General features: G+C 54.2%; 13 protein-coding genes across 13 annotated transcripts; 3 read left to right on the forward strand and 10 right to left on the reverse strand.

Annotated features, from left to right (window-relative positions):
• Window positions 1–231: 231 nt before the first annotated feature.
• Window positions 232–2359, reverse strand: C7974DRAFT_455057 (uncharacterized protein; the record flags this gene model as incomplete). The annotated part of the gene is made up of 3 exons (XM_046145947.1): window positions 232–2042; window positions 2090–2161; window positions 2221–2359. 3 exons carry the CDS (start codon window positions 2357–2359, stop codon window positions 232–234), a joined length of 2022 nt encoding a protein of 673 aa, XP_045995934.1.
• Window positions 2360–2527: 168 nt separating this feature from the next.
• Window positions 2528–3684, reverse strand: C7974DRAFT_395519 (uncharacterized protein). The gene has a single exon (XM_046141990.1). The coding sequence runs from the start codon at window positions 3580–3582 to the stop codon at window positions 2734–2736; it is 849 nt and encodes a 282-aa protein (XP_045995935.1). The 5' UTR covers window positions 3583–3684; the 3' UTR covers window positions 2528–2733.
• A 43-nt stretch (window positions 3685–3727) lies between these two features.
• Window positions 3728–5408, reverse strand: C7974DRAFT_395520 (Alpha/Beta hydrolase protein). The gene has a single exon (XM_046141991.1). It carries the CDS (start codon window positions 5128–5130, stop codon window positions 4015–4017), a length of 1116 nt encoding a protein of 371 aa, XP_045995936.1. The 5' UTR covers window positions 5131–5408; the 3' UTR covers window positions 3728–4014.
• Window positions 5409–6002: 594 nt separating this feature from the next.
• C7974DRAFT_195596 (major facilitator superfamily transporter) lies at window positions 6003–7976 on the reverse strand. Its single transcript, XM_046136682.1, has 5 exons — window positions 7669–7976; window positions 7586–7618; window positions 7227–7540; window positions 6822–7179; window positions 6003–6776 (listed from the first exon to the last, which is right to left on the reverse strand). The coding sequence occupies exons 1-5, from the start codon at window positions 7840–7842 to the stop codon at window positions 6159–6161; spliced, it is 1497 nt and encodes a 498-aa protein (XP_045995937.1). The 5' UTR covers window positions 7843–7976; the 3' UTR covers window positions 6003–6158.
• Window positions 7977–9796, forward strand: C7974DRAFT_455061 (amidohydrolase). Its single transcript, XM_046145948.1, has one exon. The coding sequence runs from the start codon at window positions 8206–8208 to the stop codon at window positions 9535–9537; it is 1332 nt and encodes a 443-aa protein (XP_045995938.1). The 5' UTR covers window positions 7977–8205; the 3' UTR covers window positions 9538–9796.
• Window positions 9797–10938: 1142 nt separating this feature from the next.
• C7974DRAFT_195625 (fungal-specific transcription factor domain-containing protein) lies at window positions 10939–12400 on the reverse strand. The gene is made up of 2 exons (XM_046136684.1): window positions 11352–12400; window positions 10939–11298 (listed from the first exon to the last, which is right to left on the reverse strand). The coding sequence occupies exons 1-2, from the start codon at window positions 12290–12292 to the stop codon at window positions 11124–11126; spliced, it is 1116 nt and encodes a 371-aa protein (XP_045995939.1). The 5' UTR covers window positions 12293–12400; the 3' UTR covers window positions 10939–11123.
• Window positions 12401–12584: 184 nt separating this feature from the next.
• Window positions 12585–13939, reverse strand: C7974DRAFT_395530 (glycosyl transferase family protein-like protein). Its single transcript, XM_046141992.1, has 2 exons — window positions 13766–13939; window positions 12585–13712 (listed from the first exon to the last, which is right to left on the reverse strand). The coding sequence occupies exons 1-2, from the start codon at window positions 13812–13814 to the stop codon at window positions 12820–12822; spliced, it is 942 nt and encodes a 313-aa protein (XP_045995940.1). The 5' UTR covers window positions 13815–13939; the 3' UTR covers window positions 12585–12819.
• Window positions 13940–14226: 287 nt separating this feature from the next.
• C7974DRAFT_413690 (mitochondrial carnitine/acylcarnitine carrier protein) lies at window positions 14227–15273 on the forward strand (the record flags this gene model as incomplete). Its single annotated transcript, XM_046143749.1, has 3 exons — window positions 14227–14359; window positions 14407–14572; window positions 14619–15273. The coding sequence occupies 3 exons, from the start codon at window positions 14227–14229 to the stop codon at window positions 15271–15273; spliced, it is 954 nt and encodes a 317-aa protein (XP_045995941.1).
• A 1027-nt stretch (window positions 15274–16300) lies between these two features.
• Window positions 16301–17351, forward strand: C7974DRAFT_195679 (ADP-ribosylation factor family-domain-containing protein). The gene is made up of 5 exons (XM_046136685.1): window positions 16301–16450; window positions 16504–16659; window positions 16779–16925; window positions 16982–17097; window positions 17145–17351. The coding sequence occupies exons 1-5, from the start codon at window positions 16357–16359 to the stop codon at window positions 17187–17189; spliced, it is 558 nt and encodes a 185-aa protein (XP_045995942.1). The 5' UTR covers window positions 16301–16356; the 3' UTR covers window positions 17190–17351.
• Window positions 17352–17798: 447 nt separating this feature from the next.
• On the reverse strand, window positions 17799–18959 carry C7974DRAFT_195719 (uncharacterized protein). Its single transcript, XM_046136686.1, has 2 exons — window positions 18566–18959; window positions 17799–18515 (listed from the first exon to the last, which is right to left on the reverse strand). The coding sequence occupies exons 1-2, from the start codon at window positions 18786–18788 to the stop codon at window positions 17992–17994; spliced, it is 747 nt and encodes a 248-aa protein (XP_045995943.1). The 5' UTR covers window positions 18789–18959; the 3' UTR covers window positions 17799–17991.
• Window positions 18960–19131: 172 nt separating this feature from the next.
• Window positions 19132–20650, reverse strand: C7974DRAFT_434331 (IPP transferase-domain-containing protein; the record flags this gene model as incomplete). The annotated part of the gene is made up of 3 exons (XM_046144985.1): window positions 19132–20286; window positions 20334–20534; window positions 20585–20650. 3 exons carry the CDS (start codon window positions 20648–20650, stop codon window positions 19132–19134), a joined length of 1422 nt encoding a protein of 473 aa, XP_045995944.1.
• A 514-nt stretch (window positions 20651–21164) lies between these two features.
• C7974DRAFT_195769 (uncharacterized protein) lies at window positions 21165–22754 on the reverse strand. The gene is made up of 2 exons (XM_046136687.1): window positions 22706–22754; window positions 21165–22655 (listed from the first exon to the last, which is right to left on the reverse strand). Exon 2 carries the CDS (start codon window positions 22365–22367, stop codon window positions 21417–21419), a length of 951 nt encoding a protein of 316 aa, XP_045995945.1. The 5' UTR covers window positions 22368–22655; window positions 22706–22754; the 3' UTR covers window positions 21165–21416.
• Window positions 22755–23614: 860 nt separating this feature from the next.
• Window positions 23615–25488, reverse strand: C7974DRAFT_336821 (uncharacterized protein). The gene is made up of 3 exons (XM_046139197.1): window positions 25142–25488; window positions 24480–25095; window positions 23615–24429 (listed from the first exon to the last, which is right to left on the reverse strand). The coding sequence occupies exons 1-3, from the start codon at window positions 25193–25195 to the stop codon at window positions 24068–24070; spliced, it is 1032 nt and encodes a 343-aa protein (XP_045995946.1). The 5' UTR covers window positions 25196–25488; the 3' UTR covers window positions 23615–24067.
• Between the last annotated feature and the right edge of the window lie 326 nt (window positions 25489–25814).

Consider the following 25814-nt stretch of genomic DNA (forward strand, 5'->3'; position numbering starts at 1 on the left):
CGACGGAACATGAAGTGCGGGCTTGGAGGGCCTCAGACTGATCACCAAAATAGAAGGGCAGGATTTTGGATGTCTATAGGCCATTCAATCAGAGTCAAATTGCCTACTTGACGACTAAACAACAACGCTGATAATACAAAGTCGAACGCTCGAACGCAACGCAACAAAAAAGTAGCCCAGGGTATCGTTAAGACATTACAAAACGCCACGCTAAACAGCACCCACACCGTCTTATAGTCCGAAGGCGCTATTGAGGAGGGTATCGGAGATTCTGTTCACAGAGATAGTATTATCTCCTTGCAGGTGTGGTGCGTAGAAGTCTGCGAGAATGGAATCTCTGGCCGGCTGCGCAAGGAAGGCATCGATCTCCTCGAACATAGAGGGATATATGACCTGTTCCGGGGAAGGAAGAGCTGTGACCTGCTCTTGGGCAATCACCACGGTATTTTCTTCCCGTGGCGATGTCGAGAGAGCCAGTCCTGTCTGGACTGTGACCTGTTCAGAGGGATTGGTGGCGCGATGAGGTGAGCTGTGACCTGCTCCGGTAGAGGGGGAGCTGTGACCTGCTCCAAGAGAGTACTTTGGGGCTGTGACCTGCTCCTCGGTATTCACCACGGTATTTTCTTCTGAAAGATACGAGGCCAGTTCAGGGGGGAGATCGTCGAAAGAATCTAGCTCTATGAGCATCACTTGTTCCTCTTCCTCATCATTGTCCCCGAACAACGATGCCATGTCATCGTCCTCGAACAACGATGCCGTATCATCGTCCTCGAACAAAGATGCCGTATCATCGACCTCAGACATCGATGGTGCCTCATCACTAGTCACAGACGAGTCCGCGACCTGCTCCTCCGTAATCACCACAGTATTTTCTTCCCGTGGAGATGTTGGTCGGAGGAGAGGGGAGGCCGGAAGAGAAGGGGGACTGTTCAAGGCACACATCGGCATGTCCATTGACTCCTCGGGCAATGATGATGCTTCCGGAAGAGTTTGAGACTCGTCATCAGTCTCTCCCTCTGCATCAATGTCGCTGCCTGAGGAGGACAGATCCGCAGACTTGGACTTCTTGCTTGGTTCTTCGACCAAGCTCTTGGCCTTCCTCTTCTTGCTCGATCTTTTGACCAAGCTTTCGGCGTTTCTGGCCCTCTCCCTTGCGAGCAGAGCTACCCTCTCTGCAATCTCCCGTTCTATCTCTTCCGCCCTTTCCCTCTTCACCTCGGCGATGTTGTTCGGTGTTCTTGGCAACTTGAAGACCTCCTTGAACTTGCGTCGCGGCAGGTTGTCCACCCAGTTTATCCACTGGCCGTGCTCTTCCCTCGCCTTCTTTTGTTTTACCTTCTCTGGCAAGTCCATACGCAGACAGCGCTTTTCGGCAGCGATTTCCGCAGCCTGTCTCTCCCGCTCCACAAGATCCTCGTCGCTCGGGTTCTCGAGAGAACAGAACCCGGCAAACCCATCCCACTTCAGAGCGTACATAAGCATCTCTTGAGCGTCAATGAAATATGTTGACATCTCAGTGATATCTTCATATGCGGCTTCTTCGGTGGGCCAATGGGCTTCACAATACCTGTACTTGCCCTGTGAAGGGCCCAAATTCGACATGGAGTCGAAGAGGCGCAAGAGATTGCTACCACCCTGGGTATTGAGGCGTAACTTCAGATTGGCCTCACCCTTCTTCCAAAAGGAAGAACTAGCCTTCACCTTGGTTGCTGGTGCAACCACAGGTTCTTCAGCCGATGTCTCTTGGGTGAGGTCGACCACATCTTCAGAAGTAGGGGCTGGGAGAGGGGAAGAGGCGGGGGCTTGAGGAGGGGGAGAAACCGGAGTCCGGGGAGGAGAATGAACCTGGGCAGGGGCCAGGGCAGAGGAAGGAGCCGGAGCAGGAGCGGGGGCAGGGATAGCAGCCCGAGCAGGGACGGGGACAACAGCAGGGGTGGCCATTGCCTGCTGTACCGGCACATATGGGGCATTGTAGCCACCATAGTGAGCTTGAGGGCCTGCTGTGCCCTGCCAGGGATTGCCGAAGCCCTGCGGCGCAAAGTCTGCTCTGATGTTAGAAAAGCCTCAGCACATTACGATGGATACATACTGAAAGCACCCTGTGGTTGTGCTTGGGCTTGAGGAGCGAAGAAGTAGCCATTGCTCATGGCGAATTGCCGATCTGTATTAGTTAGACGGCTGCATTAGGGAATATGGACTTCAAGGGAATTTGTAACTTACGTTGCTGCATCTGAGCCTGCTCTTGCAGGTATGCTTGCTGCACATCGTGAGGGTACAGCATCGCCGTTTGACCGGTGATGAGGTTGGTGTAGTAGTTGGGACCAACGCACATCAGGTATGAGGGAGTGGGAAGAGACATCTTGTAATGGTGTCTTGGAGATTGCTATTAATTGGGTGATGTGGAATGGGAGAGGATGTGCAGTTGTGTTGATACTCGAAATAGCTTCAAAGCGTGAGAAAATCGGAGCGTGGAGAGATTGGCTTTGGAGAATGTGAGAATACAGTTACAGAGTGCAACAGAAGAACATTTGTAGCAGTTGGTAAAATTCGCATGCATCGTTACTTGGGACTCGTTTCCTCTACCAGTATCTAAATCGCCATCAGAGTAATTGGGGACGGCGAATTTTTGCAGTCGTCTGAGGGGATACCTGCCAGCAGCAGCACTCTACGTCCGTCGACTGCTGTGTGATCCACTGCCAGTATGAATTTTACGATGTCTTCTTTGGTTCATACCTAGCACAGCCTCTGATGTCTGGGCCAAACCCCATGAAATTGCCAGAACCCTCTGGAATCCAACTTGCGACCCAACAAGTGCATGTCTCGCGGCAGAGCTCTTATCCCCTCCTCAATCATCAGCTCACCGACCCAATTTGCGAACTGCAGCCTTTCTTCCTGCTCCTGTGCGCTGGCTTCCAATCCCTCAGCCATTGCGCTGAAGCTCATAATCAGGTCGTACCAATCGTACACTCGCATGTCGGAAATAATCCATCTCTTTCCATGCGTGAATTTGCGATGGGTCGCGATGATTGCACGCGCCACGTCCTCGCCGTGTATGAAATGCACCGCGCCGCGCTTCTTCACATCCTCCTTATTCTTTGCTAGACGCGGCAACCATTTCGATGGAACGCGTTCGCCGCCGTACAAGCCTGAAAGATCTAGCACACAGCCGTGCTCACCTAAAAGCTCGTCTTCAGCAATAGCTCGAATGTCGTGCTTGTCGTAGGGCGCATTGTCGTCACTCCAATCATTGGGTAGCTTGTTGAAGATGGTTGTTGCGCCCAATTGGATCCAATTGTTCTTTGCACCGTGGGCGGCGCGGTACAGGCCAACGATCGCCTTGGATTGCCCGTGGCCCCGCAATGGGAAGGTCACGAGAATAGTACGGGCCGAAGGCAGACGTTTGTATGGCTCCGCGGATCCAGATTCGGGGTCGAACTTGAAGGGGATGGTATTGTCTCTGCCGCTGGTAGTCGTTGCCGCGTACGTGATCCCCTCTTGCTGCAACTGCGGAATCAAAAACCCTGCCGTCCAACCAGCACCCAGGATCAAAATGTCTGTCTCTTGCATTATTTCGCGGAGCATCGTATGCCAGCTCTGTTCAATGCGGGTGAAGCCGCGGATGGATTCGATTGATATTATATATCTGTTATTGATGTGCAGATATCGTGGTTTGGTTGACGTTAGAATAACCAACCACGGTTCGGCCGGAACGAGGGCGACGTGACGTCTTTCTTCGGTTGGCTTTCCCGTGAACCCCACTTGCCGCACCGGGGACCAAACTCTTTACACTTTTGAATTGACCACTTGTTGTGCGCCACATCGTGTACCAAGGAAGATCACAAATCAGGGTGTGCCATGGCTACCATTGGTTCGCCTTGTTTTGCTACTGTTTCACATACAATTCTGATTTAGCCACAAATCTGAACAACTCGGGATTTAAGCTGCTACAGTCGTTGAGTACGCTGTTAATGGAGGCTAGAACGGTGCTATCAAACCCCCATTCCGTCCCGCAATTCAGCATTTGTACTGCACGTTGTTGTCGAGCCATGTTTCCAACACCTTGTTGACTTCTGCCGGCTTCTCCAGCTGCACCCAATGTCCCGACTCAATGGTCTCATAAGTCAGATCTTTCACTGCACCCCTTTGGCTCTCAGCTATCTTAGGCATCGTACTCGGCGAACAAACAGCATCGTGCTTGGCGTCGATAAACAACACTGGAAACTCCAACACGCCTCCATTCTTCTCGCTTTTCGCATACTCAGCATTGACATCGTGGTTTAAATAGTACGCAGTTGGCGGAAAGAACCCGTGCTTCTTGTGGCTAGCCACTGAATTGTCGTAGAGCTGTTGATCAATGAAGGTGTACTCGAGCGGCACGTCTGGGAGCGACTCGGGCTTTCCGCCGAACCAACCTCCGTCCTTGATTACCGTGGAAGTCAGCGCGCTTGGCTTCCCGTAGTTTTCTGGGTTGTGCGGGAGATACAGCGCCTTGGAAAGCTTCTCCAAGACACTTTCGTGATCTCGAGCGCTTCTGACTGGATCTAGCTCATAGAACTTCATGTAATCCCACTGGCCGTATTTGTATTGATCCTCAGGGTAAATTTCTCGATTGACATTGGCAACGAGAAAGTCGACTCCCAGTTCGATCGATCGGTAGGGTACTGAGAGAACTGCAAGCCCGAGAAATAGCTCAGGGTGGTGTGCAGCGAGCGCGTTGACAACGCCGCAGCCCCAGTCGTGGCCAACCCATACTGCCTTTGTGACTCCGAGCTGCTCAGCGAAGTCTACAAGCTCGCCCACCAGTGTTTCGAGCGAGTATGCGCGTTTGTCCTTGGGGCCGGAGGAGCCGGCGTAGCCGCGCATGTCCGGCGCGATAACGCGATATTCTGCGCCAGCTGATTCTGATCCAAAGTGTTTGAGCTGGTGCTTCCAGGACTCAGCCATGTCCGGCCAGCCATGGATGAAGATGAGAGGTATTCCATCACGAGTACCTGCCTCGTAGTAGTGGGTTGTTTGGCCGTTTTTGTGTGTGATGTCTCCAGCTTTGAAGGCGTCCATGATGGCAGCTAGGTCTCTGTTTAGATTGTGGGTGTAGAGTGTTTGGTTGATAAATAGGTTGGGTTGTAGCATTAATAATCGCTCGACTCGTATGCAGCTTACGGATACTTCGGACTACTGCGGGGACCTCGGTGGTACGACATGCGGGGTCTAAGTAATCCTCTAGTTTGTCAAGGCAACATGAACCTCTTGTCAGTCTCATCCAGGAGAAATGCTGGTCATATCAGTAGAATGCAGATGTCTGGTTGGGAGCTTGCAGAGAGTTGCTAGCCAAAGATTATAAGCTGACTGTCTGACAGTAGTGACACCGTTCAAATCTGACGTAAGTCATGCCAGTTGTGCCCGCATCTCAAGTAGCCGAGCACTGCAATGCAAGGATCAGCACTGACACCCGCGTGTTAAGACGAAGTAAGTAAGCATTGGCGTAAGGTTCGATTGCGGGTGGCGCAGCGACGGTCAAGGTCGTAGTCACTAGTGCAGACAGCCTCGCAAGCCATGATGCACAACAATCGACAACTAGAACCTCTTGCCAGGTACTTGGATCGAACCTATTCAATATTTCTACCTGCTACACCTTCGATTGGTATCGATTGGTATCGATTGGTATCGATTGATGTCGACTGCACAACTTTTCACAATTTTATCAAAATGTGTCAGGCTTCCCAAGTCCCTAAGAACCCGACCACATCTCTCTGCCGTCAGATAAACGCAAAAACGAACTGGTCTTCACACCCTTTGGCTATGATTTCGGCAGTCTATGACCCTCGTGCGTGGAGCGTAATCGTATAATGCGCTGCCGAGCAGGAATTATGCGCCTCTTCAGGAATTGGACAACCCCAACACTACCGACAGATGCCTATGGAGCTGCGAGACCTTCATCAAAAATAGCGTCTTGGTACCTTCCAGCTATCATGCCATATTGGTCCGTTATTGTTTGGGCCGAGGAAATCTGCGTCGACGCTGAGTAATTGGCGTACTTAGGACATGATTACTTGAAGCAAGCAACTAATCAATGCAGTAAAGAGCCTGCAGCTTTGTTCCAGCAGAAGAACCAATATGCGTATATAAATCCCGTACGTATAGGGTTAGCAACACACCATCTACCAACTATACCTAAACCTTGAATCCTCTTTATCCGTCAAATCCGTAACCGGCGCCCCATTCTTATCAAGCACGACGTCGAGCGCCCCCTCATCACTCCCGCCCTCTCTCTCTTTCGCATCCCTCCTCGCATTATCCCTCTTACACACCAGCCAATACGCCACGACAACCACAAACAACGTGCACCACGTCACCAACGCCGTAACCACCCCGTTGAAATACCTCGGCTTCTGCGTCCACAACTGCGGCGACGCAATACACCCCGCACAATACCCGATGAAAAACACCGCACTGACAACCGCGCGCTTTGTGTTCCCCTTCGCGTTCGACGCGGTGAGCGACAGCAGCGGCGACATCGCTGCCGAGAGGCACGACGCCAGCCACGACGCGGCGATCATGCCCCAGCCCGCAGACAGCGAGAGGCGCAGGAGCAGGATGTTTCCGATCAGCGGCGGGATGATGAGCGCGAGGATCACGTGTGTGCGGTTGTGCGGGAACAGCCTGCAGCCCAGCATGCCCACCCAGAGGAGCATGATCTGGACGGCGCCCGAGGGCGCGGTGTAGAGCATGGTTTGGTACTTATCGTAGCCGATTGTGTTGATGACGAGGGAGGCGAACTAGAACTGTTAACTGGGGCGCTGTGTGTTCGAGTTGGTACGTACGGTGAGCACGGGACTCTGCATGGTGATCAGCACGCCGAATGCAAAGACAAACCACGTCTTGATATCTAGCAGGGCTTCGCGCAGCTGCCGCACAGAGAAAGACGTCTTGTCGCCGCCCTCGCGGTCGCGCGCCATGCGCAGCGAGAGCACTTCCTTCTCACGCGCGTTGAGGAACCACGCGTCGTTCGGGCCGTTGGGCATCAGAAAGTAGAAGGCGATGCCTGAGGCCACGGTCATGGCGCCGCAGACGATGAACATTACGCGCCAGTGTGCGAGGGCTAGGGAGTTGTTCTTGCCGATGCCGTACATGAGTATACAGGCAGCGATTTGGGCGAGGCCGTTCATGGTGACCCAGAGTCTGGGGCTGGTTAGCTACGATGGCATGTGTTGGGTCGAGGGACTTACCCGGTGCGGGTGGCGTGTTCGCTCTTCTGGTACCAGATGGATGTGATGGTGACGAACGCTGGGGACACGGCGCCTTCGGTGAAACCCAGGAGGAATCTAACTGTAGCGAAGCCCGCAAAGTTCGTCGGTGCGGCGAGGCACATGCAGACGATGCCCCATATGATAACGGTAACGCCAACAAGCTTGGTGAGCGGGAGCTTAGACATCAGGTAGATGAATGGGAACTCGGCTACAAGCTGTCCGACGAAAAAGATGGATGAGCACCATGAGTACTGAGTGCTCGTGAGGTTGAGATCGGTGAGGAGGCCGAAAACCTGTATGCGTAAGTCTGGTCCTAAACTGTACGACACGGTACTTACAGATGTATAGCTGAGACTCTGCTTGTCTAGATACTATGTACGGTCAGTGATAGAGTCAAATGGTCGTGCCTCTCGCTACTCACTTGCATAAAGAAAACAATGCAAATCAAAGGCAAGATAGTCCGATCAATCTTGCGCAGCACCTGTCTCTCTTCCTCGGGGGTATACGTCGCAGTGGCATCGAGCGCATTGCCCTTCTCCTCAACTGCCGGCTGCATTCCAGACTCCAGCGCGTGCTTCTCAGACAAGTCGCTCATGATGAGTGGTTTCCTGCACCGGGTGCGTAGGTGGCACTATATGTACAACAGCGGAGTCGGTGGGCCGCAGCATGGATACTGATTTGTCATGCAGAAGAGACACCGGGGTAGCAACGAGAGCGTTTGCGTGATTAGATCCACTTTGCTCGTGTGTCCGATCACCATGGTGCTGGGATCCGGCGTCGAAGGGAGATACCCGTCGGCTGTCTGCACACTGCATGGCGCTTAGCCGAATGCTAGTCATCTTTATTGATTGTCAAGGGTAGTTATCAGCCAAGTCTTAAGGCCCTTGGCCCTTTCACTCTTGCCCGCTGGCTAGCATTGCAACCTTCTCCTTTGGAACCAAACAACCAATCACCAACAATGCTTTCCGAAACAGACATCAAGCCATGGCTCCGCACAGCAGCGCCCCCATATCTTCTCCACAACGCCTCCATCGTCGACGTCTCCTCTGGTGAAATCCACCCAAACACCTCTCTTACCATTGAAAACGGCAAAATCACCTCCATCGCACCCGCCACAGCAACCCCCCAACCCCCCACCGGCCACACGCTCGTCGACTGTACCGGGAAATTCGTATGTCCGGGCCTTATAGACAGCCATGTGCACCTCATCGCCGTCCCCGGCTTCGACACGCTCGCCTCCGCATTTGGAAACCCAGAGTCCGTGAGCCTGCTGCGCCAGCCGTACGTGTGCGCGCAGATGCTGCACCGCGGATTCACCAGCATCCGAGACTGCGGCGGCGCACACGCAGCGATCAAAGACGCGATCGCCGACGGCGTCTTCGCGGGCCCGCGGCTCTTCATCGCAGGCCACGCGCTCAGCCAGTCCGGCGGCCACGCCGACTTCCGCGGCAAACACGTGCTGGAGGCGTGTTGCGGCGGGCACGCGACGGGGATCGGCCGCGTGTGCAACGGCGTGCCGCAGTGCATGCAGGCCGTGCGCGAGGAGATACGGACGGGCAGCGACTTCATCAAGATCATGGGGTCTGGGGGCGTGAGCAGCCCCACGGATAAGATCACGGATTTGCAGTTCACGCCCAAGGAGATCAGGGCCATGGTGCAGTGTGCGCGCAATGCGGGGACGTATGTGACGGCGCATGCGTACACGGCGGAGGCGATTCGGCATTGTATTGATAACGGGGTGAAGGGGATTGAGCATGGGAATTTCCTTGATGCTGAGACGGCGGCGCTGATGGTGGAGAAGGGGTGTTTTTTGACGCCGACGCTTATCACGTACGACCAGATGGCGTCGCCGAAGTGGAAAGGCTACCTTCCACCTTCGGAGACGTCGAAGAACCTCGAGGTTCTTGATGCGGGGTTGAAGGCTCTGAAAGTCGCGTCGGACGCTGGTGTGACGATCTGTTTTGGGACCGATCTGCTGGGTCCCCTGGGCGCTGCACAAACACACGAGTTCAACTTGCGGTCGAAAGTACTCTCACCTATCGAGGTTCTGCGGAGCGCGACACTCAATCCAGCGCGGATGTTTGGCCGAGAGGACAGTCTTGGGCAGATCAAGGAAGGGTTTGAAGCGGACTTGCTGATTCTGGCTGCAAACCCACTAGACGACATTACGATCCTTGACAAGCCAGAGACGCATGTGAAAGCCGTGATGAAAGAAGGCCGGGTGTACAAGAGTCGCTGGGCTGGTATTGCCGAGGACTCTACAGCCGTTCGATTAAGGCCCGCTCTGTAAATTAAGATGAAAACATATTTAACATATTTCCAGTCGATCAGAGTCGCATCGGAGGAATTCCGTACGTGGAGGCAGATGATACACCCTGGCACTCAACACTATACTTCATACGGCTCACTGGATCTCCTCTCGTGCTATGAATGTATTGAGTGAGATGCAGATGCGCAGAGAATTACGGCACCCATACGTACGTTCCCACTCAATCCTGAAAGCCAAATCCCATCATATCAAACCCAGTCAGCCCCATAAGAAACATCGTATCCGTATCATCATAGCAGTCCGTCGAAAACATCGTTGGATCGAGTATCTCCGCCTGACCATTGGCGATATCATACTGAGGTCCCCCTGACGGCGGCAGTATGGGCGGTATCGAGAGCTGCTGCAACGCAGCAGCCCCATCCCATGTCGCGAAATCCATCGCCGGCTGGGCATCCGGAAGTTCGCCGTTTGAGTGCGACGACAGATCGCCCATATCGAAGGGCGTTCGGCTCCGCGATCCAGTCGGCCCATGCGAGCCATCACTGCTTGCGCTCCTTAGAAGCTTTTTCGCTTTCAGCCAGTTGCTGTTCCAGCTGTCGTATGGTTGCTTCAAAACTCTTGCGGATCTCTTGTTTCTCAAGGTCATGTTGTTTTTGCATGTCGGTAATAATTTGCGAGAACAACTGATCTTTTGCATTTGACGCTGTTGAGTGGAGGTGGTGCGAGATTTCGCCTGCAGTTACATTTGCGGCAACTGTAGTTGCAGCCGTGCCTACAGTAGGTGCTGCTGACGAAAACCAGGATCGAACAGTCGCAAACAATATTGACCCTTTAGAAGAGTTAGTTCTAGGTAAATATCTAGGTTAAGCAATGTAGATTACCCTTAGACATGCTGCTAGTAATGTCTTGAGCTCTGACTAGCGATGGTGGTGGTACTTCTGCAGTGCGTAGTGAGAGTACTATGTATGTTGCTGAAAGGTTGCCGTAAGACGGGACAAACAACTCAAATAGCGTTCTCATGTTTGCAGTTGCGGTTGTTGTGGTAAGTAGAAAGTGCTGTAAGAGTAAGAGAAGGAGTTGCGCGCGGGGTTAAATACAAAGCGCAAGAACGACGAACCATGGAACTGTATGCCGCATTTTGGTTCAACCCGAGGAAGCGTGCGACTCACTTGTGTGTCTCGGCCGAGGCGGTTCTTCAGGTAACATCGGACCTGCACCACGACACTTACTTTGCCCATTGCAATCCGTGCAAAATAGTAGTTGAGATATAGGTGGAAGGTGGCTCGGTAGCTTGAGGATCGCGGGTGTATTGACTCTAGTCTAAGCGTCGACGGTAGAGAGCGCTTCCAGTGTTTCAGTGCGACTTCGATTTCGGTCGGAGGTTCTCGTGTTACACTATACCTGAGTTAGAACATGGCGATATAGTGCTGTGTGTATGACCAGACAAAAATTTTAAGGGTAGGCGAGATGTTTGGGTGGCCAACTGTATGCAGTGTCTGGGCCAACGGAGCAGCTCATGATATTACCAAGCCAGACCTCAAGCTTTAATGACATATCATCGCTGCTATCGAGATATAGTTATCGATCAAAGCGGAATCGCTGTGTGCCTACATGGGTTCTTCGACTCGATCCAGAATCAACATGAGCCGTGCGTTAGCTGCTTGATGGTCGACGTTGTTGAAAGCTTGCTGTGTGTCGAGAGCCGGAAGCTGTGATGGTAGATTCACGGTTATAATGGCTGATTCAATGGACCTTGGTCTGTTGAGCTTCACAGTCGTGCATCTATATCGCCTTATGTTAATTGAAGCTTAGTTATAGCTGGTGCGTGCGCAAACCTTTCTAGAGAATACACAGCCCACCATAGTCTTCGACGAAGCTCCTTCTCCGTGTCACTGATTTGCGTCTCCTCTGTCTCTTGATGCAGGTCGAGTGCCAAAGCCTTCCGGAGAGCGAGACCAAGGTAGACATACGACGAGCTGATAGCACTGGCAGGCAGTAGGTACACACCAATGACGAAGGCCGCCTGGACAGTACGGACTGAGTTGAGTTCGATGATATCCGGGACCAGGAGCCGGGCCTGTCGATAGAAGAGCCGGCCAGGATCGCCATCCTGTGCAGCAAGGGTTGTTCTTGTGCCTTCAGGTCGGACTAAAGTAGCCCATTGGCTTCCCAGTGCAAAGGTCGCATGCGCAAGACATATGAAAGCACTATCGATCCGTAATGGTGAGCGGACGTTATCGTAGAATTCGTCTAACTCAGCAGAGAACTGAGCCGTGTTGAAATAGTGGAAAGAGTCAGTGCCATGCTCGTTGCAGACAGACACGAGGAAGCGTGCGACTGCTCGCGGCGGGAAGCCTCGAGCTGCTTCACGCACTCTACTGATTGAGTCAGGGGAATGCCTTGGTACTTGGACTTGTGTTAATATTGAAGACGGTAGTTCTGGCGTGGTTTCCGTATCGAGCGAGAAGGTCTCCCTCAGTCTGGAAAGAAATCGAGGCCACATGAACCGCTCTGCTGGACTATCTGAAGCGAAGGTTGCCGATGGGCTGATTTGGTTTTCGCGTGGTAGTGAGGGACCGGCGGGTTCATGGCTGAGCTCGCGTTCAAACTCACAATTCACAGAGCTCTCTGCACATCGCTGGCATACACCGCGAGATGTTTCAATACACTTGCTCTTTCTTGCCTTGCAGCGGATGCATGCTCGTGGAGCTCTCTTTCGAATCTCGTCTGGAACCCTGCGTCTGCGACGACGTCGCACTGCGGCAGGTGAATCCATCGCATCTTGATGGTGGAAGGTTGGTCGTCGGCAATCTGGCAGAGGATGTGACGCATAGCCGAAGGCTAGACCTACAGGGGGGTTATTCCTCCAGTTGATAGCTCACGGGTAACTATCGAAAGTTTGGCCAATCCGCAACAGCTGCAACACCCTCCTAGAGCTTTTGACTTGCTAGATGCATGCCGCGCCGGCACACTGTATCAGCCCGACGTGTGACCCTCCTGTACTGTACCTAGTGCCTTTTTTGGACGATTGCAGGAACGAATGAAATGACTATCCGTATCTACGGCGATAGCAGCGCAACGAGCGATTGATTGTCAATACCGTGCAACGTCTTGGCAAAAACCTAGGGTCTAGGAATCGCAAGGTCCTGCAAGTGAAATTGTCATTGAAACTAGCGGACATGGCCCGTTAAACAAAGTGACTTTTCAATACCGTCGATGGATATCTCCATTTTACCACCAACACCGTGCTCTATGTCCAGACTTTCTGCCTTACCAACGCCGTCGTTCCCATCATTGAACTACTCAGAACCCGTCTTCTATCCCTGACTTCTTCTCAGCCTCAAGCCTCTCATTGTTGACCGTCCACCACCACTGGTGATTCTCGTTGCTGAGTTTATCAGGCGCCTCGGACCAAGGCTTGGGGCTCAAAATGTAGTGGATGTTCTTGACCTTGTCATCCTGCCAGATCTGGTGATGCACACCCTCGGTCCTCATCGTCTTCAGCGCATTGTAAATGTACGGCAGCGCGACCCAGCGGCCCCAGAAGACATCGCTCAGCAGCGACTGGTCGGCGAAGTCGTAGTTCATGGACGACTCGTTCGCGAGCTGGTCGAGGATCAGGTCATATACGGCTTTGCTGGGGTTGACGACCTGCAGACCGCCGTTGGGCATGCCGAGTCCGACAGCGGGACCGGCACCGGTGTGCTGTGCGGTCGCAGGATCGGAGTGCTGCGACGTGAAGGCGCAGTTCTCGGGAACCCAGTCTTTCGGGTAGTGGGCCTTCTTCAGTGGGTTGCATACACATGCGTGGCTTGCGGCAAAGACCTTGTTGCCTTTTCCAGCTGCGCTCGGCGGGTCGAGCTCCATTTCCATCAACTCATCCATGTTCTGCAGGACCAGCATGTCGCTGTCGAGCTGCACAACACGGTCATAGTGTTCGAGGGAGAAGGGCGTCAGCTTGCTCCAGCAGTCGTAGAAGCGAGGGTCGTTGGTGTAGTCTTTCCCGACCTTTGGCAGCAGGTACTTGACGTGTTCTTTGGGGATGCTACGCGCGTCGAGGGCGGCGTGGCCTTCGGCGGGGAAGCTGTCGGTGTAGAGTGCGACAAGAGGGTATTTGGTGCCGTGCTTCTTCAAGCTGTAGTCGAGGGTGAGGAGGCCGGTCAGGTAGTCTGTGTTGGTGATCAAGGTCGTCCACACTGTTGCTGTCAGCAATGCGCCTGAGGGGTTCTACCCCGCGTTAAGACGTTACCCTTCTTCGACTCTACGGGCGCTGTTGGCGTTGCTTGTGTGCTCGACATGTCTGCTGTTGTGTGAAGTGAGTGTACGAATATGCGTTATCAGTATATATGCGTTCGGCTGGTATGAGAAACGCGTATCGCAGACCCCGCCATGTTTACTTGATACACGACGGGTCTGGCGTAGCCCCGCGCCAGGAACAACTGCGGCACTGGCGGAGCCTCTTACAAAAGACGCGAAGATCGAGACGCAGGGTCCATCCGCCGATCTCGCACGTCACCATCCGTTTCGCGGACGCTTGTACGTCTCCGGCCACGCTGTGATGCAGGGCTATTGACTGCTGACAGACGCGACGCGGTCGTTCTTCGATCTCCATGCAGTGTCTCCACACTTTACTGCTAACCTCTGTGACTTCTGTGACTTTTGCTCAACCGGTATGATTGTGCGGGTTAAACACGCGACAACACCACGACAATGGCGACGACAGTGATGAAGACGGGCGAGATGCCTGCGGCGGCTGCTGTTGTAGATCCAGCCGACAAGAAACAGCCGGCACACTATCGTGGCTTTGTTGCGGGCGTTTTCTCTGGTATCGCGAAGCTGTCAGGTGTGTTGTGTCAAATAAACGAGAGAAGCAGGCTGACTCCAGTTCAGTTGGACATCCATTCGACACAGTCAAGGTACGGCTACAGACTACCGACCAGTCGCATTTTCGCGGGCCACTTGACTGCTTGATGCAGACTGTAAGGAAGGAGGGCTTCGCAGGGCTGTACAAGGGAGCGACACCGCCGCTGGTCGGATGGATGTTCATGGACTCGATGTACGCGTAACATGTTATCTGAAACACAATATCTGACACACTACAGTATGCTCGGCTCCCTCAGCATGTACCGCCGCGAATTGAACGATCGCTTCTTCAATCCTCGTCAACAGGGCCGCGAGCAGGCTAGACTGCCGGTCGTCGGCCATGCAATGGCCGGCATGATGGCTGGGTGGACTGTCTCGTTCGTCGCGGCGCCCGTCGAGCATATAAAGGCCCGCCTGCAGATACAGTACTCCGCCGACAAGAGCAAGCGACTCTACAGCGGACCAATCGATTGCCTGACGAAGATCTTCCGCGGTCACGGTCTCCGCGGCCTGTACCACGGTCTCTCGGCGACATTGCTCTTTCGCACATTCTTCTGCTTTTGGTGGGGCTCATACGATGTGTTCACTAGGATGCTGCAGAACAATACCAATCTCTCGACGCCGGCTGTCAATTTCTGGGCTGGTGGACTATCAGCACAGGTCTTCTGGATCACGTCATATCCGAGCGACGTAGTAAAGCAGCGCATCATGACAGACCCGCTGGGCCCTGACAGGCGGTTCCCACGCTGGAGAGACGCGGCGAAAGCCGTGTATAAAGAGAATGGATTCAAGGGATACTGGAGGGGCTTTGTGCCGTGCTTCCTACGGGCGTTCCCTGCAAATGCTGTCGCTCTAGTCGCGTTTGAGGGCATCATGAGAAGCCTGCCCGAATGAGCATTCTCGGTAGGCCTGGAGAAGGTCACAGGATTCCAACACCACCCATGACGGGCCGAGCACAGGAGCCGCACGCGGGCACTGGAGGGCACTGAAGGGCAAGCGCCAAGCCGCCAGTCCGCGCGCAATAGAAGCATTCAGCAGCTCGCGGTCGGGAAGATGCTTGAACAAAGCAGGTTTTCAGCGTCGTGGGACGGACGAGCCATATAGTAGGCTCCAGTATACATAGCTCGGTGCAGAAATCTCAGCTCTCATAAAACCAAGCGTGGAGCGAACTGCCTTTCTATTGACGCGTCGAACGCGCGCTTGTCATGGTCGCCGCCGCCATCCAGGGCCGGCAGCCAGCCGCTCGATCGAGCAGTGTTCCCGCTCGCCCACGATCGGTTCGAATTGCTCCGAACGCCCTTGGACAAGATGGCCAAGTGCCGGCTCGCGGAGGGAATAATGCTTGCGCGAAGCTGCGAACCTCAGGTCTCAGGTGCCTGGCAATTAGATTGCGGTTTCAGCGCGTCGAGGTGCATTAGCTCCAACGAACCTGCAGCACAACTGCATGCGCAAGTGGAGCGGGCGCGCTGCGGGCATCCTGGCGCGTAGTCCAACCGACTGACACAATTTAACAGTGTCAGACCGTGCAAGTCGTCATGTCCACATGCCGGCCCCTTTTGTGCATCGCTGTAGCGGCCTGTTCGCGTGCAGTATTGACGTGACAGGGGTGCGGTTGAAACAAGCAGGCGCGTTGCCGATCTGAACTAACGTCCGTTAACTTTGGAACCTCATCTCGTCTGTCGCCTGTCGTGTGTCGTCCGCGCCCGCTCTGTCCTCTTCACTTTCCCTTCCACCGCTCCCGCCGCCCGTCCAGCCTGTGAAGCCTGCGCCAGTGCTGCCGCCGCCGCCCAATCACCTCTGTCAGTCCGAGCATACGCCTTCATATCGGCCAATTGCGCCGACACCGACCCTTGCGTGCGCTGTTATCAGGAGCATCACCACCGCTTGCTCTCCACTTAAGTCCCGCCACGAGCAGCAACACCGCGTTTCTGCACAGTAGCTGAGCCGTCTCCGACACACACACATCACACACACATCATGGGTGGCTCAATCTCGAAAATGATGGGCAAGATCTTCGGATCAAAGGAGATGCGCCTGCTGATGCTGGGTCTTGATGCCGCTGGAAAGACAAGTACGCCGGCCTGCATGCACCCACTATGCACCGCTTACTGACGCCCTGCATAGCCATTCTCTACAAGCTCAAGCTCGACCAGGACGTCACAACCATCCCCACCGTCGGCTTCAATGTCGAGACCGTCACATACAAGAACACCAAGTTCAATGTCTGGGACGTCGGCGGCCAGGACAAGATCCGTCCCCTGTGGAGGCACTACTTCTCCGGTATGTTGGGAAAGCGAGAGTCTGTCCCGGGTAGGCGAGCATGCGCAATCTGCAATGCCTCTGCCCTCACCTGCCCCACCAGAGCTTTCTCGTGATGCACGTGCTGACACGTGCTGCAGGAACCCAAGGTCTGATCTTCGTCATCGACTCCAACGACCGCGACCGCATCGACGAGGCCCGCCAGGAGCTTACCCGAATCATCCAAGACAGAGAAATGAAGGACGCGCTGTTGCTGGTGTTCGCAAACAAGCAGGATCTGGCAGGAGGTGCGTCATGGCGCTGCCACAGCTCTGGGAAGGGAAACAGCGCTAACACATACCAGCCATGCGACCGAAGGAGGTTTCGGACAAGCTGCAACTCGAGAAGATTGCGAAGGACCACGTCTGGAAGGTCGAGCCCAGCTGTGCGACTACAGGCGAGGGTATCTTCGAGGGACTGGTAAGCACGCGACTCGCTCCTGCGAAGGCACCCACTGACACACCCAGGCATGGCTTAGCAACAACGTCAAGCTCCCACCAGGCGCCAAGTGAGGCATCGACGCTCTCCTCGCACTCACCTTCGCCGTATACGACTACATGCGCGCGCATTTCTGCATATACCCGGTTTTCTGTCTAACGTCTGCATTTATCTCCGTATGATTTTCTAATACCAGCCTCGGCATTTGGCTGCATTTTTCTTCCGTCCGCGCACCGCGCGGGGTGAGATACCCCTTCAGATTGGCCCACCTTTTGTACCACCCCATGTAAATCCTCTTGTTTTGTACAGTACGAGCACCGGGCGGTCCGATAGACGAGTATATGGATCTGTATGAAACTGCCTCGACGTCCCTGCATGCCTCTCGTGCCCTGTGTCGAGGATCGCTGCAGCGAGCGCGCGCAGACGAGGTGAGCGCTCCTGAGTTGCCGGGCCCGTACTCACTCTCTCTAGCTGCATCGACCCGACCCATGCCTCCCTCCCTCCCCTTTTACTGAGCTTACCGGCCCAAGCTCAAGCCACTCCCGAGACTCCGGCACACTGACCAAGATAATCCGCTCGTCAGCGCCACCCACTGCCCAAACGTATCGCACGACACCGCTCCCAGCGATCCCAATTCCGTTCCCCAGACCCACAAGCTTTGAGACTCGCTACATCATTATGCATCATAGCATCGGACATGCACATTCATCTTTGTCGTTAGCATCTGTCAGGTCTCTGACCCGTAGACTGCTTTCCCGAACACAAGATCCAGCACTACGAGCTCTGACAACGAAGATGAAATTGTTCCCACCGACTAGCGATCAACCTAAGACAGAATGGACGACTCCACACACATGGAAAACCCCCCGACGCTCCTCACAGATGCCTTAAATCATACAACCGATTCTTCTCCGCCCACGCCACCACTTCGTCCCAGTTCTTGCACACATGCGTCGCCCCCGTCCCGTCCGTGCCCGCCTCGCCATCCCACATATCCCCCTCAATCTGCCCTTCGAGCGTCGTATCCGCCGCACACATAATCGCATTCCTGAGGTAATTAAAACAATGATCATTGTGCACCAGCTTCCGCTCGTCCAGCGTCGTGTTCCCCGCCCGCATCTGCAGCGCCAGCGAATCCATGTACGCCTGCACGTGGAACAGGCAGTGGATCTGGTGGAACACGGCGATCGAGTACGTGTCCTTGCCGCGCAGCACGGCGATTTCGTCAAAGTGCATCGGCGGCGGCAGGTTGTGGTCTCGGTGGTCTGGGACTTGGACGAAGCCGCCGCCCTTGGGCGCGAGGCGCAGCCAGTTTGCTGTTGTGGCTGCGATGGACGACGCCGTGCGGTGGTCCGAGTTGTAGCGGTCATCTTTAAGGAACTTTTTCTGCTGCGAGCTGACTAGGGGGTGTTAGTCTGTGGTGGTGTGGGAGGGTTGGGGGAGGGCTTGCAGGTTGGTATGAGTCCGTTTATTTCGCTGCTGAGCGGCATAGAAGGGGGCTGGCGGTGGAGGATCTGGAGTTGGGCGGCGAGGATGACGAGGAGCAGGATGTATGTCGATGGCCAGCGCAGTTTGCTGGTCATGTTGCAGACGCGGCTCCGGAGCGTGACACGGCCGGGTCCGGGGTGCTGGTCGTCATCGTTGGAGCCTACTTTGCCGTATGAGAAAGCCATGTCTCTGAACCCGAGATGTCGGTGGTGAAAGCGTGGTCGTGGGATTGCCAGAAGCCGAGAGTAGGGCGAGGATCTAGGACAGGAACCCCAACTACAATGAGAAGCGCAGGTCAAGTCTCCCGTTGTAAATATATTGCCAGAAGTTCGCGGTGACAGGTCGAACTCGATGTCGCCAAGGCTGACCTATTCACATCCCAATTGGGAAATCCCACGACCACGTTCTTTGTGCGCATCAGCAACCGAGAACACCGTGATACTCGAAGACGCCACTGGGCGCCATCGCAATCAGTCAGAAGGCTCGACGATCTCGCCAGTCTCCAAAGGGGGTGGCAACCAGCCCGTCTCACGCCGGCGACTCCCCGCGCGCCCGGCCGTCAAGAAACGTCTCAAGCACGTCCACAACCTCTGCCTGCAGCGCCTCGCGGTCCCTGGGCTGCCGTGCTTGCGCGTTCGCTTGTTTCTTCTTGATGCCGACCGCGCGCCTGTGGGCGCGGCTCTGGCCGTGCAGCTTCCAGTCGTTCTCGGTGATGGACACCGTGCCGCACGTCTCGCAGGTCTTCTTCTGCCACAGATCCGGCCGCTGGCCGAGGTCGTAGCTGCGTTTTGGCGTGAGATTTTCCGCGGCGGCGGCGGACAGTGTCGAGGGGTCTGCGAGAGTGTGTCCGGACAGGAAGTCGTTGGTGATGGTGGTTGCTGGTTGCGTGACGTGTTCAGCCCATTTCGAGAGATCGCTGCCGTCGAGGAGGAACATGTTGCTTTTGTGGCCCGCGCCGTACAGGGCGTTGAGCAGCTTGATCCGGATCCATCGAGCCTGCCGATTCGCGTACTGTCGCGTCGCGGCCTGGGTTTTCTCAACAGCAGCGGTCTTCTGTTTCTCGAGCTCGGTGGACGGCAGGGCGCTGTCGATGAGTGCGCCCTGGTAGCCCAGAAACTCCTTGTAGCCAATGGAAACCCAGATTCCGCGGCTTTGGTCGACGGCGCTTCCTGTGCGCGCTTCGTGCTCGGTTCGGAAGCGCGTCAGTTCGTCTACCTCATCCAGAAGGCCCTTGGCGAGCATCTTGTCGACACGGCCGTCGAGACGGGGGTTTAGCACGTCTTTGTCGGCGTGCACCCAAAAGAGCAGCGTTGGAAAGCGGAGACCGGTGCTGGTCTCAGCTGCATCGTCGTTGGGGGCGCTCTGTTCGATCTCGCGCTTGATGCGCTGCTCATCGTAGACTTGCGAGGCCGGCTTGCCTGTCCTCAGATAGATCTCTAGAGACCGTTGGATCTTCCTGCTTTCGTTCGGATGCCACCTGTCCGCCATCACGGGGTCGACCTCTCTCAGCTTTTCCAGAATGACGCTAGTTGGTTCATCCAAGATTGGGAAATGTTGACTGTTTTTGCTCAAGTCAAGCGCGGGTTCTTTCGAGAGTGCGTCCTTGAACAGCAAGGACTGGGTGTAGTAGTGAGTGCCTCCCACAAGTATGGGGAGCTTGCCTCGGCTTCGAATCTCATCAATCTACCCAGATCAGCGTTTGAAGAAAGCCTTGAACATGAATAACCCACAACACCCAAAGCGTTGCTCACAAACTTGCCAACAGTCCACGTCTCCTGCTCAAGCCCAATGCAGCCCAACAAGTGATGCGGCACACCTTTCGTTTCCTCAGCAGTGATCTTATTAGTGATGACCGGCAAGCCCTGGTAAAGCTGCATAGCATCTCCATTAATAATCTCGCCATTGAACTTGCGTGCTATCTCAACAGCCAGCTACCTGCTGTGATCAGCCTTGGAGCTTGAGAGCAGGCATGAATTTTTACATCTGACTTGCCGGTGCCCGTTGCGCCCACGATGGCAATGAGGGGTTGCTTGGGCGCTTGCACCATCCTGAGAGTACTGTATAGTCTGGTGAGATGAAGCATACATTCGCTGTCAAACGCCGCGCTGGAGGACGATGCGTGGGTGGGCAAATGAGGCCATGACTGGTTGCTGTTCAAGCGAGGAGGCGCTAAACTCGTTCAGGAATCCATTGATTTTCTGCGACGGAGTCGGTGTTGCGCCTGCTTCTTCTGTGTGTGAGTAAAGATTTTGCAAAGTCTGATGAGTTGCATATATTTAGTCGTATTTGTAGAAGTGACTTATAAGTAGGTATTGTGGCAGTTGCACAGCGCGTCTGCGTGGTCATCACGGAATGCGACACCTCCATGTGATAGTTATTGCAACCACCATCGATCTCGCAATCTTGAGAGATTGGATCTATGCTTGAGCATATCAAGCGAGGAAGTTATTCGCGCCCGCCGATTTCTTCTCTGAAACCCAGCAGCACGCCGTCGATAGCAGTGCTTCCTTTATGAGCGAGAGGCATCGTTTGCTGATCCAGCAAGAAGGGACAGCCAAAACGTGAGGATTTGCTACCATGGTCAGCCTGTGCATAGGTTTGGCGAGGCTAAGTAAACCTATCCTATCTGCAATATACTCATCATCCGCAAACTCAAGCTGATTAGTCAATAATAATTCAGTTTGTATTGGTAGGATACTTGACCTACTCCGTTGTCAGATTCGGTGAAGCTGACAGTCAAAATGTCTCTTGCTAACCAGACGAGATGTTCCAGTGAATGCGAACCAAGGTACTGTGAGCAGAGCCAGAAGAAATCAGGAAGCCCAATCCACTAGCATTCCCACATGGCCATCGCGGGCTGCGTGCACCACCATCTCATCCGTGATCCTCTTCTTCATCAGCGCCACCTGCTCGAACATATCGTCGATTCTGCCCACCTCACCGACCTTGACCTTGCTCCTCGCCACCTCTGCGATGTCCTTCCAGCTATCCCAGATCTTGCCGAATTCGTCGTCAACCTGCCATCGAGTCCTGTTCCTCTCGCCAACGAGCATGCGCTTGAAACTAAGCCACTGTTGGTCATTTGACTCTTCAGCGTTCTCAGCCAACTCCCTTACCAAACCAAGCAAGTTCTTGCAGTCGCCCGAGTCGTTCTTGACACCTCGCACACCGTAAGCCATGCCAAAGTCAACGAACACGAACTCTGGCAGATCGAATGGACGGCCTTCGTAAGTGCGGCACATGATGTTGTCTTCCTTGACGTCGTTGTGCGCCCACTCTACCTCGCCCTTCAAGAAGGAGAGCGCAGGAACAAGCGATAGGAAAAGGTTGTAGACGAGCGGAATCGGGGCTTTCACGTCGCCTCCAAATGCCTGCAGGAGATCTCCGAGTGTCACGGGAGGAATGACTGCTTCGAGTACAGCGCAGCTGTGGTTTGCACCTAGGCCGGTGAATGTACCCACGCTCTTGACATCAAGGAAGTGGCGTCTCATCGCGGTCGCGTTGGGGGAGGTGGACTCTCGGATTGCATGGAGCGCTTTGTCCTCGCGGGTGATCAGAGACTTACTGGGGGAGACCTTAAGGGCGACGATGGAGCGCTTGAGACCTGCGAAACCGAATGAGTCGGGTGTGATCGTGACAGTGCGGCCGCTGGTGATGAAGCTAACTTGCGGAACAGGCAGGCAATAGTAGACGCGAGCTGTCACGCCCCTGCCGGCCTCTGAGACCATGACGTATCCCTTTGGAGCTGTACCAATTGTAGCCATGGTGAAGGATGTGTTGTGGTTTGGGGACGAGCAGCGTGGAGTTGATAGATATAAACAAGGGGTCACACCGGCTAGGTGAATTGCGAAGTCCAAACCCTTCTAGGAACCATAGAGCCAGACTCATGACTATGGCGCAATTTCGAGTGTTGCCTTGCGTTTGATTGAGCACAAACACTCCTTCACCTCGAGAGCCGTGGCGTATGACTCCCTGTTTGAGTTAGCGCGACAAGTACACGCTGGCAACCCACAGTGAAGGACAATTGAAGATTTGACCGAGAATTTGCGTGTCTGTAGTAGATATGTTAATGGTAGTTCTGTATTCGCATGGAGGGGACTACCTTTCTCAATCCATTACCTTGCGCAGATCGTCACCTGTCACGCCCTCCCTCTTCTCTCCAACAGCATCTCGGAAGATTTTTTGCGTTATCCGCACAGCTCCTCCACAAGCATCGCTCCTCTCTCGAACTGCAACCGCCTGCCATCTCTCCCAAACAGCGTCAACCCGCCTGACCGGCATCCTTATGGTCAGCACCACCTCCTGCTCCGCCGTCACATCCATAAACTTCCGACAGAACCGCTTCCACTCCGTGTCAGATCTGATCTTCGCCCCATCAACAAGAATACCCATCAGTGCCTTCAAATCGCAGTAGTCTCTCGACATCTCGCCACCAGACTTCTCATCTGCTCGAAGTCGATAAGTACAAGTTCGGGCAAGTCAAAGGGACTATCCCTGTCCAGTGACTGCTAGTAGAACTGCAAGGAGTGCGAGATATGCGAGGGAAGCCGACAAGGTGGATGTCGTGGATGAGTGCAGTGGTAAGAGGAAGTGGCTTCGCATCTCGGCGGTGTCGAGCCCGGCGGTGTCCTTGATGGCGAGGAGAGATTTACGCTCGATTTCAAGGCGGTGTTGGCCGAGTATCTTTACGACAATGACTTTCTTGCGCAGAGTGGTGAGATCGAGGGCTGTGGGTAATTGAGCGGCCTCGATGACTGGGCGCGGAAGACAGTAGAATACATGACGACATGCCGCTACGGAAATGTAAACGAAGTCATATGGGAGCGCGGCGCGGCAGTTGATAGTCGACTCCTTCCTCATCTTGAGTGACGTTCTATCGTGGTCGCAGTGCCTCACGTTAGACGTGAGAGTGCTCCACCGCCGTTTACCCTCAGCTTTACCGCTACGTAGGCGCTTTGAGCCCCTAATCGCGGTTAGACACAAACAGCAATGACGTTCGAAGATTTCCCAACTTTTAACAATCTGCTCTCACTCACCTTGGCCGAAGCAAACCAACAAGCTGAGTGATATCCTTACTTATTGTGCAATGCATCATCAGTGCCACATGAATATACGCGTTGATCACGCAGATAACTAGACTTAGTTAGGTAACATAGTGAAGAGCGCCTGAAAGCAGGTACCACAAGTACATGATGATGCGATAGTCCTCGAAGCGTTTGTGAAGTGCTCTCAGGGCTTTAGAAGCTATGCAAGTCTCTAGAAGAACCGAACACTGCAAATCAGAGCGCATGAAGATAGATGGTAATGTTGTAGTTTCTGATATGCAAGTCAATCTCAGAAATTGTGTCGCTATCATGGGGGAGATCGCTTATACAAATCTCAACATGCTGCCATAAAGGCACTGTGACTTTTGACGTGAACTTGCAGTTCTCGTTCAGATTGCATTATTTGTAATGCTGTGGCCTTAGTACGTCGCTGTCAACCTCCCGATGATGTACTCTCCACTTTGCACATCCTGGTACTTTCTCCCTGCTTCCTCGTATGTACCTGGAATGGCTTTGATCATGCGCTCGTAGTTGGGGTTGCAGAAGTAGGCGATTGAGTATCGTGGTGGGTAGCTCTCCAGTCCCTCATCCTCTGGTTTCGGCGGTGGCTCGACCACGCGGTGCTTCGTCGACTTGATTGTGTCGTTGGACCACTGGGCGAGCAAGTCACCAGCGTTGACGACGATGGTACCTTCGATAGGTGTGGCGTTGACAAATGTGCCCTTTGGTGAGCGAACCTGAAGACCACCGCGCTTGTCCTGGAAAAGCAAGGTGATAGAACCTAGAGCGGGTTAGAAAATGTTCATCCTCGGGATTGTACACAAAGCTTACCATAGTCGCTGTGCTCACCAGCTCTGACTTGCACCTGACCATCAGTGCGCTTGAAGATCGACTTGGACACGCCAGGGTAATGCAGCAAGCGCAGAGTGTTGTCTCCAGCATCCGTGAATCCATCGAACCAGCTCTCCTCGATACCCATACCCATCGCAATGGCGCGCATAACCTGCATATGCAGACCCTTGCAAGTCTCGAAGAAGCCCAGCATGTCCTGCTTGAACTCTTTCGCGGCCTCGTCCCCACTGGGCCACATGTTTGGTGTGTCCGGCTGGTCGTCTCGCCCAATCTCCAGCGATTCCTTTAGATCTGGCACCGATTTGCGCATCTCCTCCTCAGTTCCTGTCTCGTCCAGCGGGACGAGCTTCTCGCGACCCTGAGCGACATACCCTCGGTTCGCGGCTGCTGAGTACCATGCCATAGCATCCTTCTGCTCCTGAGGTCGCGCGAAGAACTTAGCGCTGTGTGAGAAGGCGTTTTTGGAGGTTTCGGGGGATATTCCATGGTTCTTGAGGTATACGAACCCGGCGTTCTGGAAGCCTTCGAGGACAGCTTGGGCGGTGGCCTTCTTCGCGGCAGGGTCTCCGGAGAGGAACAAGCCGAAGTCAATGAGCTGTTAGAGGTTAGAAAAAGATAGTGTAGAAAGCATGCGAGCATACTGGAATCACCAAGTCATCCTGGGCGACTGCCTGACTGGAATTGATGTTCGCCATGTTGAGCTTGGGTGTCGCGTGCACGAATGGTGGGCCGGAGGCTATAAGAGGTACAAACAGCAAAGATACGGCCTCAGGGTGCGAGATACGAGCAGGCGTTGTTCAGGCCAGCATCATCCGACGTTCGCGCCGTCGGCGGAGCTGCCCGCCGCCGCTTTGCCATGGAGAGCGGCGCGGAGGTGACAATGAGGGGCTGAAGCCAGGGACGGAAGGTGCAGACGAGCTGCGATAAGGGTTGGTGGGGAAGGTGGGGCACCATATCAACACCAAGACAACATCGTGAACTTCCGCATGTCTCGCGCGCATTGAGACAATCAGACTTTTGATTCTGTGTTTACACTCGACTTTTAAATCTTCAACCGACTAACACAGTCTCAATACTCCACGTACAGAACGTTTTAACTCTCGGGTAAGGACGTCATCATTCGCTCATCATACATCACCGCAGCAGAAGCCAGATGGGAAGAGATGCTCTAGCAGAACTCATCTCTTGACGACCCAGTGTGTATGTTTTCTGGACCAGGAGACTCTTTAAGACATAAGCGTCCCTCGATCATCGTGGTTTGACGAGCATCCGATCCCTCAGTTTGTCCTCAGTTCGGTACTTGTTTCTGCATCT

The sequence above is a fragment of the Boeremia exigua genome (assembly GCF_020726555.1).
Source record: "Boeremia exigua strain MPI-SDFR-AT-0100 chromosome Unknown C7974scaffold_7, whole genome shotgun sequence".
Lineage (NCBI taxonomy): Eukaryota > Fungi > Ascomycota > Dothideomycetes > Pleosporales > Didymellaceae > Boeremia > Boeremia exigua.

Excerpts from the sequence above, each read along its gene's own strand:
- C7974DRAFT_195769 (XM_046136687.1), bottom strand. The coding sequence starts at position 22,367 with ATGGCTACAATTGGTACAGCTCCAAAGGGATACGTCATGGTCTCAGAG.
- C7974DRAFT_195625 (XM_046136684.1), bottom strand. The coding sequence starts at position 12,292 with ATGGATTCACCTGCCGCAGTGCGACGTCGTCGCAGACGCAGGGTTCCA. Across the intron at positions 11,299-11,351 it reads GCTGTGTATTCTCTAGAAAG|ATGCACGACTGTGAAGCTCA; the intron begins GTTTGCGCACGC and ends AAGGCGATATAG.
- C7974DRAFT_195596 (XM_046136682.1), bottom strand. The coding sequence starts at position 7,842 with ATGAGCGACTTGTCTGAGAAGCACGCGCTGGAGTCTGGAATGCAGCCG. Across the intron at positions 7,541-7,585 it reads AGAGTCTCAGCTATACATCT|GTTTTCGGCCTCCTCACCGA; the intron begins GTAAGTACCGTG and ends TTACGCATACAG. Across the intron at positions 6,777-6,821 it reads TGCAGAGTCCCGTGCTCACC|TTCGCCTCCCTCGTCATCAA; the intron begins GTACGTACCAAC and ends TAACAGTTCTAG.
- C7974DRAFT_395520 (XM_046141991.1), bottom strand. The coding sequence starts at position 5,130 with ATGCTACAACCCAACCTATTTATCAACCAAACACTCTACACCCACAAT.
- C7974DRAFT_455061 (XM_046145948.1), top strand. The coding sequence starts at position 8,206 with ATGCTTTCCGAAACAGACATCAAGCCATGGCTCCGCACAGCAGCGCCC.
- C7974DRAFT_395519 (XM_046141990.1), bottom strand. The coding sequence starts at position 3,582 with ATGCTCCGCGAAATAATGCAAGAGACAGACATTTTGATCCTGGGTGCT.
- C7974DRAFT_336821 (XM_046139197.1), bottom strand. The coding sequence starts at position 25,195 with ATGGCGAACATCAATTCCAGTCAGGCAGTCGCCCAGGATGACTTGGTG. Across the intron at positions 25,096-25,141 it reads AGGATGACTTGGTGATTCCA|CTCATTGACTTCGGCTTGTT; the intron begins GTATGCTCGCAT and ends AACCTCTAACAG. Across the intron at positions 24,430-24,479 it reads TGGTGAGCACAGCGACTATG|GTTCTATCACCTTGCTTTTC; the intron begins GTAAGCTTTGTG and ends AACCCGCTCTAG.
- C7974DRAFT_395530 (XM_046141992.1), bottom strand. The coding sequence starts at position 13,814 with ATGTCGAGCACACAAGCAACGCCAACAGCGCCCGTAGAGTCGAAGAAG. Across the intron at positions 13,713-13,765 it reads GCCCGTAGAGTCGAAGAAGG|TGTGGACGACCTTGATCACC; the intron begins GTAACGTCTTAA and ends TGACAGCAACAG.
- C7974DRAFT_195679 (XM_046136685.1), top strand. The coding sequence starts at position 16,357 with ATGGGTGGCTCAATCTCGAAAATGATGGGCAAGATCTTCGGATCAAAG. Across the intron at positions 16,451-16,503 it reads TGATGCCGCTGGAAAGACAA|CCATTCTCTACAAGCTCAAG; the intron begins GTACGCCGGCCT and ends CGCCCTGCATAG. Across the intron at positions 16,660-16,778 it reads GTGGAGGCACTACTTCTCCG|GAACCCAAGGTCTGATCTTC; the intron begins GTATGTTGGGAA and ends CACGTGCTGCAG.
- C7974DRAFT_195719 (XM_046136686.1), bottom strand. The coding sequence starts at position 18,788 with ATGGCTTTCTCATACGGCAAAGTAGGCTCCAACGATGACGACCAGCAC. Across the intron at positions 18,516-18,565 it reads AAACGGACTCATACCAACCT|TCAGCTCGCAGCAGAAAAAG; the intron begins GCAAGCCCTCCC and ends AACACCCCCTAG.